This window comes from Entelurus aequoreus, linkage group LG14 (assembly GCF_033978785.1).
Source record: "Entelurus aequoreus isolate RoL-2023_Sb linkage group LG14, RoL_Eaeq_v1.1, whole genome shotgun sequence".
Lineage (NCBI taxonomy): Eukaryota > Metazoa > Chordata > Actinopteri > Syngnathiformes > Syngnathidae > Entelurus > Entelurus aequoreus.
The window spans coordinates 17,451,574-17,468,500 of record NC_084744.1 but is presented as its reverse complement, the minus strand read 5'-3'; the positions used below and the strand labels follow the sequence as shown (position 1 = coordinate 17,468,500).

The window sequence follows — 16,927 nt, the reverse complement described above, 5'->3', positions numbered from 1 at the left end:
CTTAGTGTTAATGCTAAAATAAAAAACAGTATTTTATTATTAAGAAAATTAACATTTGTTATTACCAGACAGAAAAATACTGAAATTTGGTACGAGGGATGGGATTCAAAATCCCAATGTTTAAATTTCTGGGAAATTATTGCTTTATCGATTTCCTGTGGGTGTGAATGACACTATCATTTCAAAGGATTGCCTCAGTTTCAGTTTAGACAAATGTGGGTTCAAAATAGGATTTTTAATAGTTAGTTCAATTTGTTGGTCACAAAGAAGACATTTGTTAAAATGGGACTTATTATGCAAAACCAACTTTTCAAGTTCTCATACCAGTATCACTTTTGCTTGCTCCGGCAAAGATCCATTTAGTTGTATGAAAACCTTGAAGTTTCTTGTCCATGTGGCTCCAATCTTGTTGTTTTTCCTCAGGATCCGTGCTTCCCGTGCTATATCCGATATTTTCTTGGTCAGATGCTCGTTGATATACACCGCAGAGCCCTTCAACTTTCTTCCTTGTCTCAGTAGTTCCGTTTTGTGTCTCCGGTTTACAAAGCGCACAAGTACTGCAGGCTTTTCTTACCTATTGGTTGTGTATTTGGGTTCTGCATAAGTCCCGAAAAGGTAAAATCAAACCTTGGAGGCATTGCAGAGATATTTATAAAACAATATTGCCTTCCTTCACACTTTTGCCAAACTAGCTGTTTGGAATTTGCTTCTTTTGTAACGTTTTTGCCGTCCGCCATTGTAGTTCGCGCAGTAGTCAATAAGTTCCTTCTTTTTCGCTATCCTCTTGTTGTGGGGCAGACTGGCTCTTACAGGCACATGCATCCTCCGCTGTTGCCATTTCTAATGTAAAGTAGCATAGAGTTCAAACTTATATCTGTAAGTAGACTCACTATGGAAGTGCTTGGAACTACAACAAAGATGGCAGGGAGAAGCCATGTAAATAAGACCCGCCCACAAAACGACGCATCCTGATGAAACGGTCAGAAAGCAGATTGAAGATGGTCTGTAAAACATAATCTATGCAACATTTTGACCAAAGAAACAACATTGCATGTTATGTAGACCGAGAAGAAGTGTTTAAATGTAGAAAAAAACGTATCATAATATGACCCCTTTAGTATATGCATAGCAAAGGCCATTTTAGGCCAAATTAAGGAACAGAGATGACAATTCTAATAGTTTTAAAACAAATGTCCTTCAGATGCCATGCATGTTAATTCAACACAGACCTAAAACGGCTTGAAGAAACTGATTTGGTTGCTTAAACTTATAAGTCAAAATAGTTGCCACACGCCTTAGCAGATGTCATAAGCACTACAAGTATTTTTAAGTCAATCATCATGTAGACTAGGGTTGTACGGTATACCGGTATTAGTATAGTAAGTACCGCGATACTAATGAATCATATTCGGTACTATACCGCCTCTGAAAAGTACCGGTCCACCGCCCCCCAGAGCCCCCGTCGTTGTGTCATTGCTGGTTTATGAGCAGAGGAGCATGTTCGGCAGCACACAATCAAAGAGTACTTACAAACAGACACAGTGTGTAGACAGAAAAGGGAGAACGGACGCATTTTGGCTTAAAAACTAACGATAAAGGTGAAGTTATAACACTGAAACACCCTCAGGACGAGGTGCTTTAGGACATGGCTAGGTAGCTAGCGGCTAAAGTCCAGCCGCAGTCGGCAGTGTTTTAGCTACTTCTAAATCACTAATCCTCGCCTCCATGGCGATAAATAAAGTAAGTTTCTTACAAGTATCATCCCTGCAGGACGAGGAATAGGTAAACATGCTTCACTACACACAGTAGCTCACCGGCATCAAAATGTAAACAAACCCCATTGGTGGATCTACACCTGACATCCACTGTAATGATACCAAGTACAGGAGCGTATAGTCAATACTACTATGATTAGGTCGATATTTTTTGGCGTCACAAAATTTTCTTTGTTTTGTATACTATGTTTATAAACTCAGGAAATACATTCCTGGACACATGAGGACTTTGAATATGACCAATGTATGATTCTGTAACGACTTGGTATCGGATTGATATCCAAATATGTTTTATCATCCAAAACTAATGTAAAGCGTCTAAACAACAGAAGAATAAGTGATTATTACATTTTAACAGAAGTGTAGAAAGAATATGTTAAAAGCGAAAGTAAGCAGATATTAACAGTAAATGAACAAGTAGATTAGTAATTCATTTTCTACCACTTGTCCTTAATAATGTTGACAAAATAATAGAATGATAAATGACACAAATGTTACTGCATATGTCAGCAGCTAAATTAGGATACTTTGTTTGCTTACTTACTACTAAAAGACAAGTTGTCTTGTATGTTCACTATTTTATTTAAGGACAAACTTGCAATAAGAAACATATGTTTAATGTACCCTAAGATTTTTTTTTCAAATAAAGCCAATAATGCAATTCTCTTTGGTCCCCTTTATTTAGAAAAGTATCGAAAAGTATCTAAATAATTAAATATTGGTATCGGGACAACACTTATGTAGACATAGGTGGTTTTCATCAAAAAGTGTGGGTATGATAACTGGTGATTTTTTTTTTTTTTTTAAGGGCCCAGACTCCGACAGCACCAGCCCCATCACCAGAAACCATCAGTCGAGAGACACTGAGTGGCAAAGTGATGCGAAGTCAGTCAGTTGCTCTTTCCTTCCCACGTGTCAAAGACTATCGGGGGAAGAGCGTGGAACCGTGAACTGTCCCAGAACCGACCCCGTCCAGGTCCTTTTAAAATGAAACAAAAAAACCCTGATCCTCTTCCTTTAGGGAGCCGTTAACACATCGGCTATTTCTCCTGAACCGCTCTGTGTACAGTTGATCTTTTTTTTGTTGTTTTATTACTCCAACACAAAGTCTACTGTGGTGCATTTGTTTGCAGGCCTATGGAAGTTAGACCGCTCCAAATTGTAAAACTGTGTAGGTTGAGATGATCACAGGAGGAGCAACATGCACCATAAGTCACTGAAGAGAAGCGGTTAGTCTGTAAAAACACCATTCTTTGAGGAAGGTTAACATCATCTATTTATTTTGTCATCGTTGTCTAACCCAGAGTCTGTCACGTAGTATGTTGCATGTGGTACATTTTGTGCTTGCAATGGTTCTGCATGACGACCATTCTGTTGGCATGAAAAATTTTTTTATAAATTGTCCTTTTATTTCTTGATATGTTAGCGATACTCCATTAACAGATTAACAAAGAACTATACTGGGAACACTATGTAATGTTTTATTAATGAAATTATAACGCGTGGAAATGATGCATTGTACATCTTTTTCTTGGCTGTGGAAAATGTTCGTGGAGCAGTCAGTGAATGTCTATATTTATTTATGTGTGTATTCCGGTTTGATTTGGATGTGCGTGGATGTGGATGTTTTGTGTGTTTTTAGCCTCACTTTTTTTTGTTTTCGGGAAGCAACGCAAATCTTGTAAAGACACTTTGTAAAAATGGAATTGTAAATACAGTCTTATGTTACATGTTATTTTTCCATGGTAGAAACTGTACAAACTGCGAAGTAATAAAACAACCCCTTAACCAGATCCTCGTTGCAGTTTGTTCCGAACGAGTGTGTGAGCGGCAAATAAACACGCACCTCCCCGCTGCGCTCTGCTATTTGGCCGGTGCTGATGCTTATTTTGGCGGACAAACCCCCCCCGCCTCGCCATCGTGGCAGACTCCCCTCATGCAGCCAAGGAGTCGAGGACATGCACCCCACCAGTCCAAACAAACAGGTCATCCAACCCGACTTACCGAGTGGTGCAATCGACGGAATGCTCCGTTTCTTTACACCACCGGTGAGTTTTAGAAGCACCAGCCGCCTCCTACGCTCGTCCTTGAACACCTGGAGAGTGGAAATGTTTACAAAAAAATATGTTGGAATGGACTCTCAAGAGTGCATAAAAACACGACTTAGACACTTATTTATGTACCACAGGAGTGAATGCCGAACCAGTGAAGTTGGCACGTTGTGTAAATGGTAAATAAAAAACAGAATACAATGATTTGCAAATCCTTTTCAACCTATATTCAATTGATTACACTTCAAAGACAAGATACTTAACGTTCGAACTGGTAAACTTTGTTATTTTTTGCAAATACTAACTCATTTGGAATTTGACGCCTGCAACATGTTTCAAAAAAGCTGGCACGGGTGGCAAAAAAGACTGAGAAAGATGAAGAATGCTCATGAAAGACTTATTTGGAACACCCCACAGGTGAACAGGCTAATTGGGAACAGGTGGGTGCCATGATTGGGTATAAAAACAGCTTCCATGAAATGCTCAAGTCATTCACAAACAAGGATGGGGCGAGGGTCACCACTTTGTCAACAAATGCGTGAGCAAATTGAAAACAACTTTTCTCAACCAGCTATTGCAAGGAATTTAGGGATTTCACCATCTACGGTCCGTAATATCATCAAAAGGTTCAGAGAATCTGGAGAAATCGCTGCACGTAAGCGATGATATTACAGATCTTCGATCCCTCAGGCGGTACTGCATCAAAAAAACGACATCAGTGTGTAAAGGATATCACCACATGGGTTCAGGAACACTTCAGAAAACCACTGTCAGTAACTACAGTTGGTCGCTACATCTGTAAGTGCAAGCTAAAACTCTATTATGCAAAGCGATAGCCATTTATCAACAACACCCAGAAAAGTTTTGTATGTTTCTGGATTAATTTAGTTTTTTGCCTAAAATATTTGTTTTGGGTTTTGGTCTGATTAAAATAATGATGTACAATTCAAGATATACTTCAATGTACTTGAAAATGTTCACTTAAAAAGTATTTGTATAGAGGTCACTGGACCTACAATTACTTGGTATGGGATTGATATTGACATTTCCAGTATTGCACCACTACCATGTATCCAACTGGGCATCCTCCAACTGATTGTGTCACTCTGAAGGCTGCTTAACACACTTCATGACTTTACCAAATGAAGAATGAAACTTTACAATAACTTCATCAAATTAAAAAAAACATTATGATTTTCCCCATTATGTTGATTTCTCAAGTTAGATAAATATACAAATTCAACTGTTACTGTCAGGCCAGTTTAGTCATGTTTGTGTTTGCCTGTGTTCTGTGCTTTTTCATGTCCAGCGCTTTTATTTTGGTTTCTATTTCCTGCCACTGCACCTCTATCCTGAGTGCTGCCTCCCTCACCTGTCTCTGATTGGCGCTCTAGACACACCAGTTACCTGTTGCCAATTAGGCTTCTTTGTAAGCCAACCTGCTCAGTACACTGGGTTGGGTCATTCTACTTCCTGTTGCCTGGTGCCAAAAAGTATACTTTTACGTCTGCTTTTTCCGCATCCTTGGGGGGGTCACGCTACAAGCAACGCTCACCGAATCCTGACAGTTACCTGGTTTCTCACGGGTTGATGGATTAGTGGGTTCCCCTGGTGAGGTAAAAGAATAATAATAATTAAATAAAAGTGAATAATATAGCCCAAAAGAGAGACAATGCTCGAAGTCATGAGACAGTTATGTGGTTTTACCTTTTAGATCTATGCATCCTAAAAAAAGACAAAGATATTGCCCGGACAACCTGGACGGCTCCTTTTCCTTTTTTTGCCTGGAGCACTCGACATCCCCTCACAAAAACAATTTGGACTATTCGGGGCCAAAGCACACTTTTCCATTTTGTGTCAGAGGATTTCGGATGAGCTCAGGGCTCACAAACGTTTGTGGATGCTGATGATTTATGGCCTTCGCTCTGGATGGCGGCGCCTTAGCTTACGTTTTTGTCGATACGGCAACAAACTATTTGAACTGACATCATTTTTCCCCAACGTGTTCCTGAGCCCAAGCAGTAATAACCTGACTGGTTTTGATACGCTGCTGCCAGATGAACAGCAACATACACTATATTGCCAAAAGTATTTGGCCACACATCCAAATGATCGGAATCAGGTGTCCTAATCACTTGGCCCGGCCACAGGTGTATAAAATCAAGCACTTAGGCATGGAGACTCTTTCTACAAACATTTGTGAAAGAATGGGCCGCACTCAGGAGCTCAGTGATTTCCAGCGTGGAACTGTCATAGGATGCCACCTGTGCAACGAATCCAGTCGTGAAATTTCCTCGCTCCTAAATATTCCAAAGTCAACTGTCGGCTTTATTACAAAAAAATGGAAGAGTTTGGGAACAACAGCAACTCAGCCATGAAGTGGTAGGCCACGTAAACTGACAGAGAGGGGTCAGCGGATGCTGAAGGGCATAGTGCAAAGAGGTCGCCGACTTTCTGCACAGTCAGTTGCTACAGAGCTCCAAACTTCATGTGACCTTCCAATTAGCCCACATACAGTACGCAGAGAGCTTCATGGAATGGGTTTCCATGGCAGAGCAGCTGCATCTAAGCCATACATCACCAAGTCCAATGCAAAGCTCACCAATGCGCTTTTGGAAGAATGGTCGAAAATTCCTATAAACACACTCCGCAACCTTGTGGACAGCCTTCCCAGAAGAGTTGAAGCTGTAATAGCTGCAAAAGGTGGACTGACATCATTATTGAACCCTATGGGTTAGGAATGGGATGGCACTTCAAGTTCATATGTGAGTCAAGGCAGGTGGCCAAATACTTTTGGCAATATAGTGTATATATATTGGTGGTTTTCAGCACAGCCACAGGAGGAGCTGATAAAGATGTCGAGCTGCGCATCAGCAAATCAAGACATGCCTTTGGAACTCTCCGACCTGTATGGCTCTCTTCCCAGCTCTCCAGAAACACCAAAATCAGAATCTTTAATACAAATGTAAAATCTGTCCTTCTTTATGGCTGGAAAACTACCAAATCAATCATCCATAAACTACAAGTGTTTATTAACAACTGTCTCAGGTACATACTGAGGATTTGGTGGCACAACAAGATCTCAAATGTAGACCTGTGGAGACGCATGAACCAAGAGCAAATTCAAGATGAAATCAAAAGCAGAAAGTGGGGATGGATCGGCCATACACTTAGGAAGGATCCGAGAAACATAGCAAGACAAGCCATGGACTATAACCCTCAAGGCAAGAGGAAGCAGGGAGACTAAAACTCAACTGGAGGCGGTCCACTCTTGATGAACTGACCAAGATGGGGATCTCCTGGCAAGAAGCGAAGACCATCTCACAGAAGAGAGTGCGGTGGAGATCCATGGTAGACGCCCTATGCTCCAAAGGGGGCCAAGAGGATTAAAGTAAAGAAGAGAAACACAGCCACATGAAAAAATACAATAAACACAAAACTGCATTGGATTGCATACTTGGAAACGACAATCTCACCTGTCGAAAATGTAACCTTTTAGCTGCACAATGTTCAGAACAGACATTTTTTTACCCTGTTGCTAGAGTCACAATATTATTGCTACAAAACCCCAAACCAGTAAAGTTGGCACGGTGTGTAAATGGTAAATAAAAACAGAATACAATGATTTGCAAATCCTTTTCAACTTATAACCGCACTTTGTTAAAATTATGGACCGACTAGTCACTAGCGTTAGCTTACTAGCTAGCTTAAATGCCAACATAAAAACAAGAAACGTTAACATCTTCCAACATTAATAAACGCCACAAACCAATCTAAACTTGTATAAGCACATTAATGTCCAAACCAGGGGTGTCCTTAAGCCGACTGCATGCAAAATTGCAAAGTAACTATATATATATATATATATATATATATATATATATATATATATATATATATATATATATATATATATATATATATATATATATATATATATATATATGTATATATATATATGTATATATATATATACATATATATATATATATATATATATATATATATGTATATATATATATGTATATATATATATACATATATATATATATATATATATATATATATATATATATATATATATATATATATATATATATATATATATATATATATGTATATATATATATGTATATATATATATATATATATATATATGTATATATATATATATATATATATTTTTATTTTTATTTTTTATTTTTATTTATTTTTTTCATATATATGTAATGTATATTTGTATGTGTGCATATATATATAATGTGAGTATATATATATATATATATATATATATATATATATATATATATATATATATATATATATATATATATATATATATATATATATATATATATATATATATATATTTATTTTATTTTTTTATTTTTTTCATATATATGTAATTTATATTTGTATTGTATATGTGTGCATATATATATAATGTGAGCATATATATATAATGTGTATATATATATCTATCATGTGTATATGTATGTGTGTATATCATAAACATTATATATATATATATATATATATATATATATATATATATATATATATATATATATATATATATATATATATATACACTAATCATTATAAATGAATATTAAGAGTATGTGAAAGTTCAACTCCTACCTTGTTTACTTCCCTAACGACCCCTTTAAAGCTTTGTAATCAATCAGAAATATCAAGCAGCTAAATGTCAGACATGGGTAAGTGTAGAGAGAGTGTTTTGCATTTTTCCCTTCATGCCTTGCAATGGATTTAAAAGGGTGTGATTTCCAAAAAAATTATATGGTGATGGGATGTTTTTGTTTTTTTACAATATCCACAAAGTTCAGTGAGCAGGTTGTGTTATGTGTCACCTTGTGTTTTACCTTTTGTGCTGGTTGAAATATTTTTTCGGCATCATGACTAGGAAAGGTTGTTTGGATTAGGTCTTATAAGTAAATGCTGTATTTCAAATTTCAAGAAAGTACACATCATAGTCACTGACCTGAGTTTCTTAAATGGTCCACAAGATGGTGACAAATTGCCACTTGCCTGAACCCTGCTTATTTAAATTTAATATGACAATACCCTGCAGTGCCAGGTTGCTCATTGAAATTGAAATGGTGGCAAAATTGAATATAAAGGGTCTGCATTTGGCTCGCGGCCTGTGGTTTGGACACCCCTCTGGACAAACAAGACACAGCATTGAACATAAAGGCTGTGCTGTCCTAGAACAAAGTGATTGGTCGATACTCGACGGAAGTGTCTTCAAGTGAACTCGTGTGACTACAAATGCAGTAAACAGGAAGTGAAGCCAAGTAATCACCCTATTAGCATTTATTGGAAATAAAAAAAAACATTCTAGAATTTTTACAAATTTAAATGAAAGAAGATAAGCACACAAATGAAAAACATGGCTCGAATGAAGCCAGAACAATATTTCATGTTTCCTCTGCCAAGAAAATAAATTGCTGCGATTTAATCCAGTTATTTAAAAGAAAAAAAAACTTGGTTAAAATGTTTTAGTATGTTTATAAGTACCTTTTGAGTACTTTCGACAATACCGAGATAATAATAATAACCGTGATAATTTTGGTCACTATAACCGTCCGTGATATGTAATTTATATATTGTTAGATATTCTGGATAAATATATCTTCTATTATATTCTAATAGCATCATTTTGGTTGTAGAAACCAACAATAAAATGCAGGAATGCAATAAAACAGCACATTGTTTCACAGCCACCTAATGTAGTCAGAATGCTGCGTAGCTAGAATGCTACATGCATAAATAACATTACTAGACACATATTTTCACAGCAAACATTGTCAAATACATGCAAAATAAAATATAAATACAGTACTTACTGCTTATTGGTAGACCAAAGAGCACATGGTTTAGTTTCTTAATTATGTAGCTCTACTTAGCCTGGTTGTATGGAGGTTAATTTGTGTCTTTATGACTGATTTTTTTTTTGACACTGAATTTATGTCATTGACCTTTTAGCGTTTGAATTTTGTGATTTTTTTTTTTTTTTACAACAAATTATGTTGACAATTTTATTGAACAAAAAATGTGTTAGAAAAACGCATGTGTTAAAAAATTCAGTTTATAAAAATTCAGCGCATAAAAAAATCTGTGTTTTAAAAATTCAGTGTATACAAATTCTGTGTAAAAGATTCAGTATATAAAAGTTACAAATAATGCTGACAATTTTATTGGAAAAAAAAATGTGCTTGCAAAATGCATGTTTAAAAATTAATTGTTTAAAAATTCAGTTTATAAAAGTTACAAATTATGCTGACAATTTTATTGAAAAAAAAATGTCCTAGCAAAACGCATGTTTAAAAATTCAGTGTATAAAAATTAATTGTTTCAAAATTCAGAAATTTTAAATTCAATGTGTAAAAATTCATTGTTTCAAAATTCAGTAATTTAAAATTCAATGTATAAAAATTCATTGTTTCAAAATTCTATATATTAAAATTTAGTGTTTAAAAACTCAGTGTATTGAAAAATGTATTAATTGTATCATTTTTCTTTTAATAAAAAATGAAACCGGGTCCCACATACCCGAACACCACACAATGTTTTACATTGAATTTTAAAATATTGAATTTTTAAACACACTCATTTTGCTAGCAAAGTAGCATAAAAAAAAATCAGTTAAAATAAATTCAAATGCAAAAAATTAAGTTACATACATTTTGTGGCAAAAAAAAAAGGATTTGTAATAAAGACACACATGAACCTCCATAAGGTTGTATTTAAAGCCAAACATTTTAATTAGCTTCAGGTTAATAGTAGTCAGTCAGTTTTGTAGCCATAAAAAAACAAGTTGGGTTGACTGTGAATGAGCATTTCTACATTCCGTTCATCATAATTGTGAAAATATGTTAAATCAATAAACATTTTTTAAATAGAAATAATACGTAATAAAAAAAAGACAGTGATGGAGCCATGAGTCACCTGGCAACACAATGTGATTGGCTATAAGCCCAAACGGAAGTTGGTGAAAGGTAACAATGTATAATATGGACTATAGTGTGAGTATTTTCTTCTATTTGGGAGCAATATATGTGCAGAAATATGGGGAAATAACTACAATTGTGCGCTACATTCGTTAACCGTGTTACAAAAAAGATCAATTAGACTGATACATAATGTTGGATATAGAGAACATACAAACACTTTATTTATTGAGTCAAAAATATTAAAGTTCGATGCCATCCATCCATCCATTTTCTACCGCTTATTCCCTTCGGGGTCGCGGGGGGTGCTGGAGCCTATCTCAGCTACAATCGGGCGGAAGGCGGGGTACACCCTGGACAAGTCGCCACCTCATCGCAGGGCCAACACAGATAGACAGACAACATTCACTCTCACATTCACACACTAGGGCCAATTTAGTGTTGCTAATCAACACTAAATTGAATATTTGCATGTCTTTGGAGGTGGGAGGAAGCCGGAGTACCCGGAGGGAACCCACGCTGTCACGGGGAGAACATGCAAACTCCACACAGAAAGATCCCGAGCCCGGGATTGAACTCACGACTACTCAGGACCTTCGTATTGTGAGGCAGACGCACTAACCCCTCTGCCACCGTGCTGCCATAAAGTTCGATGATTTAGTAAAATTGCAAAAAGCTAAAATGATGTACAAAGCAAACTATAACCTGCTACCAAAGAATATACAACAATTCTTCTCAACAAAAGAGGAGAAATATAACCTTAGAGGACATTTTTATTTAAAACATTTGTATGCTCGTACAACACTTAGAACCTTTAGCATATCAGTATGTGGAATTAAATTATGGAATGGATTAAGTAAAGAAGTTAAACATTGTACTGATATGATTCAGTTTAAGAGGTTATTCAAATTAATGTGGGCGGTATAGCTCGGTTGGTAGAGTGGCCGTGCCATCAACCTGAGGGTTGCAGGTTCGATCCCCGCTTCCGCCATCCTAGTCACTGCCGTTGTGTCCTTGGGCAAGACACTTTACCCACCTGCTCCCAGTGCCACCCACACTGGTTTAAATGTAACTTAGATATTGGGTTTTCACTATGTAAAGCGCTTTGAGTCACTAGAGAAAAGCGCTATATAAATATAATTCACTTCACTTCAATAGTGCTTACAAAGTACAAAGAAGAAGAATTATGAGAAATACTTTCAACCTTATTGAAAATAAGATATTCTTCATCTCAGTATGTTAATAATGACTGACTTAATTATCTATTACAAAACTGTTGTATTACTCATTCACGGATGTCATTTTACTTTTAAAAAAAAAAGTCAGTAAATGAATGTATATATTTGTAAACGCTCTGAAGTGGGAAAGGGGTAGGATTAAATAAGCTTTGCTTCTTCCTATTCCTTTTCGGACATGATGTAAAAAGAAATTATATGAAATTGTGTGATGTATTATACTGTAAGTATGTTCAAATCAATAAAATCAACAAAGCTCACCTTTGTGCATCCACACACAGTATACAATGTTTGGTTGACAAAACGAGACAAAGAAGGAGTGGCATAAAACACGTCTTTCTGTGGCATCGTCGGAGAAAGTTGTACATGAGTTCCAGGATCGCGGAAATTAGTAGGACAAAACGGTTTGGAGAAGGATTGGAGAAGTCTCCAGAAACCAGAAAAATGTGTTACGTTTTACAATAAGATGCAACAATTGAAAAATGAAGTAAAATTAGTAACAACACAGATTTGTTTTTGATTATGCAAACATAATCTATAAAAAAAAAGTCAGGAAATGAATGTATATATTTGTAAACGCTCTGAAGTGGGAAGGGGGTAGGATTAAATAAGCTTTGCTTCTTCCTACTCCTTTTCGGACATGATGTAAAAAGAAATTCTATGAAATTGTGTGATGTATTATGCTGTAAGTGTGTTCATGTTCGAAATAAACTAAAGAAAGAAAGAAAGAATATAATGATACTTAAATATCTTATATTTGATGTTGAATGCATTCAATTTAACAAATGAAAAATAAGATTGAGGTTAAACAGTTAAAACAAGAAATGTAATGTTACTCAATGACTTTTTCTATTCGGTAATCAGCGTGTTTATATGACATGCTTGTCTTTGCGCAACTTTTCTCCACAAGATGTGTGTGTTTGAGCTCAATGGAGACGTCACCGTGCATCAGTTCTACTCGTGAACTAATAATTCAGGAATTCCTGAAAAAAAAGGGGAACTTTGATGTTTTAATTGGGAATGCTAGCGCGTAATGCACTCCTTCATTCCAGTTTACTTTCTAATATTGCAGCAACAAATTGAGATGATTAACACAAAAGCCGTCAGGAATCATTTCAAGTGACGTCCAATAGACAAACGTCCAAATATCATGGCAGCTCTGCCAAAAAGGACTTTTATTTGATCCAAATGAAGCCTCGGCGGACGACGCATTGCTACAATGAACTTCAACTAAATATTCAGCCATCAGCTTGGAAATATCCAAACATGGCCGCCTCATGTTGAGCCTTCAGTTTCAATGTTGGTTACGTTCCCTAAGCAGTGACAAGCGCTGAAACTTATTCCGCTGCCAGAAGCTAATTCTCCTACATCAGGGGTCGGCAACCCACAATGTTGAAAGAGCCATATTGGACCAAAAATACAAAAACTAAAAAATCTGTCTGGAGCCGCAAAAAATTTAAAGCCTTATGTAAGTGTTATAATGAAGGCAACACATGATGTTAGTGCCTGTATTAGCTGTATTAACCTACTATCAAAATGACTTTAAAAGTCTTATATAAGTGTTATAATGAAGGCAACACATGATGTGAGTGTCTATATTAGCTATATTAGCCTACTATCAAAATGACTTTAAAAGTCTTATATACGTGTTATAATGAAGACAACACATGATGTAAGTGTCTATATTAGCTATATTAGCCTACTATCAAAGGCTGACGCAAATCTTCGTTGACAGAAATGTTGTATTTACATTTTTATTCCACACATTTTTCCAACATTGGAAATCATTAGTAAAATGGAGGCTTCTCAGAGGGTGAGATAACTCATGGAAATGACTGGCTCAGAATGGCCAAAGGTATAGATGTGTGTGTCTAAGTTTAAGGAAACGGCAGGCTATCTTCTTCTAATGGATTTATTACAATCTTTGCAAGCTGGGTAACGTTTGCTGTGGTCTGGAACAACATGGCACACAAACAACTATCAGACATGCAGCCAATATTACATACAGATAATGTGTCATGAGACATGCAAATATAAATTAACTACAGCAAGGACATAAGTCAAGGAAATTAAATGAGCTCAAATACACCTACAAACGAGGCATAATGATGCAATATGTACATACAGCTAGCCTAAATAGCATGTTAGCATCGATTAGCTTGCAGTCATGGATTAACCAAATATGCCTGATTAGCACACCAACAAGTCAATAAAATCAACAAAGCTCACCATTGTGCATTCACGCACAGTATACAACATTTGGTTGACAAAATGAGACAAAGAAGGAGTGGCATAAAACACGTCATTCTGTGGCAGTGTCGGAGAAAGTTGTACATGTAAACAAACTACGATGAGTTGAAGGATCGCGGAAATTAGTAGGACAAAACGGTTTGAAAAAGGATTGGAGAAGTCTCCAGAAACCAGAAAAATGTGTTACATTTTACCAGCAGCAACAATTGAAAAATGAAGCAAAATTAGTAACAACACAGATTTGTTTTTGATTATGCACATCTCGCTATATTGACCACGCCCCTAAACCCCCCCCCCCTAGCCACGCCCCCACCGCCACAGTTATGTTGGCAATCTGGGGAAACCCTGTACTGCTTTCTTTTCAAGGAGCAGGGTCAACATTGTGCCTTTTTTTTTTTTTAGCACAAGCCGACTCTTTTACAGCTGTCTCGGCCCCCCCCCACAGCACACAGCGACTACCATGGCCCTCGAGTGCGAAAACCTCAAAACGCAAAAGGGCCTCCAGCCTCCTTTTGAGGCGTGTTGCAAGACGTCCAAGTCTCAGAAGTTGAAGAAATGCAACAAGTCCATAATAGGTCAGTGAATGCAAAACGCTTTTGTGTGTGATGTTAGGAGGCTTATTCACTTTGCATGAGATTACATTCCTGTTGGCAAAGTCAGGCAGGGCATATGGCCTTCAAAATGAAAGACATATTTCTTGTTATTTGTTTGGCAGGCAGCTGCTTATCCTGCTTGCTTTATGAAGAAAACAGAGACAGCCACTTCTTTCAGTGGTGTTTAACACAAGTTTACAATATTTCTCCCACACATTTCCTCTGACCTCCCAGCAGCCGTTTGTGAGGATTAGCATTCCAATGTCGCTCTTTCTGTAACATTTCTTCTCCAACACAGCCGAACATGGTCTTTATTTCAAGAGGACCTATGATGATTTTCATATCATCGGGCTCATGCATTTAGACGCAGGCAGTATTGGATGGGTACTTCTTTGTGGGCAATTTGTGATGTCACAGTTTGACAGACGTACATACACTATATTGCCAAAAGTATTTGGCCACCTGCCTTGACTTAAATATGAACTTGAAGTGCCATCCCATTCCTAACCCATAGGGTTCAATATGATGTCGGTCCACCTTTTGCAGCTATTACAGCTTCTGGGCTCTGTACCGAGGATGTCGTTGTGGCTCGTGCAGCCCTTTGAGACACTTGTGATTTAGGGCTATATAAATAAACATCGATTGATTGATTGATTGATATAGAGACATACTGTAATAAATAAGATTGAAAACCAATTACAAACAAAAAATGTAAAAAATTAAAATGAACTAATAGCTTACATTGTTTATGTTTGCATAGTATGTATATATTATTAATATTGTAAATATAGATCTTTATATATCTATAAAGGGTGGTCCTAAAGAGGTAGGCATTTTTTGGAGGTCTCAAGAAGGTAACAAATACATGAACGTGCGTGTGCGTGTGCGTGTGTACGTGTGTTAAAAATGTAAAAAAAAAAAATCATATTTTGGGATTAATCACAATCAATCATGAGGTAACTATGGACACACTTTGATTAATCGCGATCAAATGTTTTAATAATTTGAGAGTCCTAATATAAACTAATAATATAATGATAAATAAATGATAAATGGGTTATACTTGTATAGTGCTTTCCTACCTTCAAGGTACTCAAAGCGCTTTGACAGTATTTCCACATTCACCCATTCACACACACATTCACACACTGATGGAGGGAGCTGCCATGCAAGGCGCTACCAGCACCCATCAGGAGCAAGGGTGAAGTGTCTTGCCCAAGGACACAACGGACGTGACTAGGATGGTAGAAGGTGGGGATTGAACCCCAGTAACCAGCAACCCTCCGATTGCTGGCACAGCCACTCTACCAACTTCGCCACGCCGTCCCCCGTCCGTGTTTACATTTTACGCAAGACTGTTTTGTCAACATTGGATTAGCCACTAAACTGATGAAAAAGATGGCGTCACAGCGACATTACTGCGACGCTTTGGCCACATGGTAGCGGGAGATGTCACAGGACACAGGAGACAGCGTGCAGATAAAAGGTATTTAATAACCAAAACACAAACCTCTAGTGCAGCTGGAAATACGCACAAAACCAAACCCTAGTGCAGCTGGGAGTGCACAAAATGTATAAGACTGCTAGGCAAAACAAACATGAAACCCTCAATGAGCATACAATAAACATTTAATAAACCAACAATTGAACAGAAAAGGCTGACTTATAAAGCCCTCTGATTAGTGATCAGAAGCAGGTGGGTCTTCTGGTCACCTCTGATTAGTGATCAGAAGCAGGTGGGGTCTCCTGATCACTAATCAGAGGCAGGTGAGGAAAACATTGCTCTGGAGAAGTGATATAGTCATTTCAGGATGACGCTCAACACAGGAAGTAAAAGAGAAAAAGGCGCAGCCAAAGTCAGGAGAAAATCCTGACAATTACTAATTGGTTTGAGGGACCACAAGTTAAGGTAAGATAAAGTATTATTTTGATCTAATCGTGGCATGTGCGCAATATCATCGACATGCAGCGAGATAAATGCTGGTAAATGTAGCTTTTTGCAGCTTGTATTGATCCCATATTAGAGTGTGCAGGTGTACCTAATGCTGTGAC

The 16,927-nt window shown here is 36.9% G+C and overlaps 1 protein-coding gene across 1 annotated transcript in view; it reads left to right on the top strand.

Moving 5' to 3' along the window:
* LOC133664470 (anosmin-1) overlaps positions 1 to 3,162 on the top strand; it is a 170,079-nt gene extending 166,917 nt beyond the window's left edge. Inside the window, exon 14 of the mRNA XM_062069114.1 lies at positions 2,584 to 3,162. Within this exon, the coding sequence (XP_061925098.1) occupies positions 2,584 to 2,642 (59 nt within the window). The 3' untranslated portion in view covers positions 2,643 to 3,162. The remainder of the gene's footprint in view (positions 1 to 2,583) is intronic.
* The last annotated feature ends 13,765 nt before the right edge of the window (positions 3,163 to 16,927 follow it).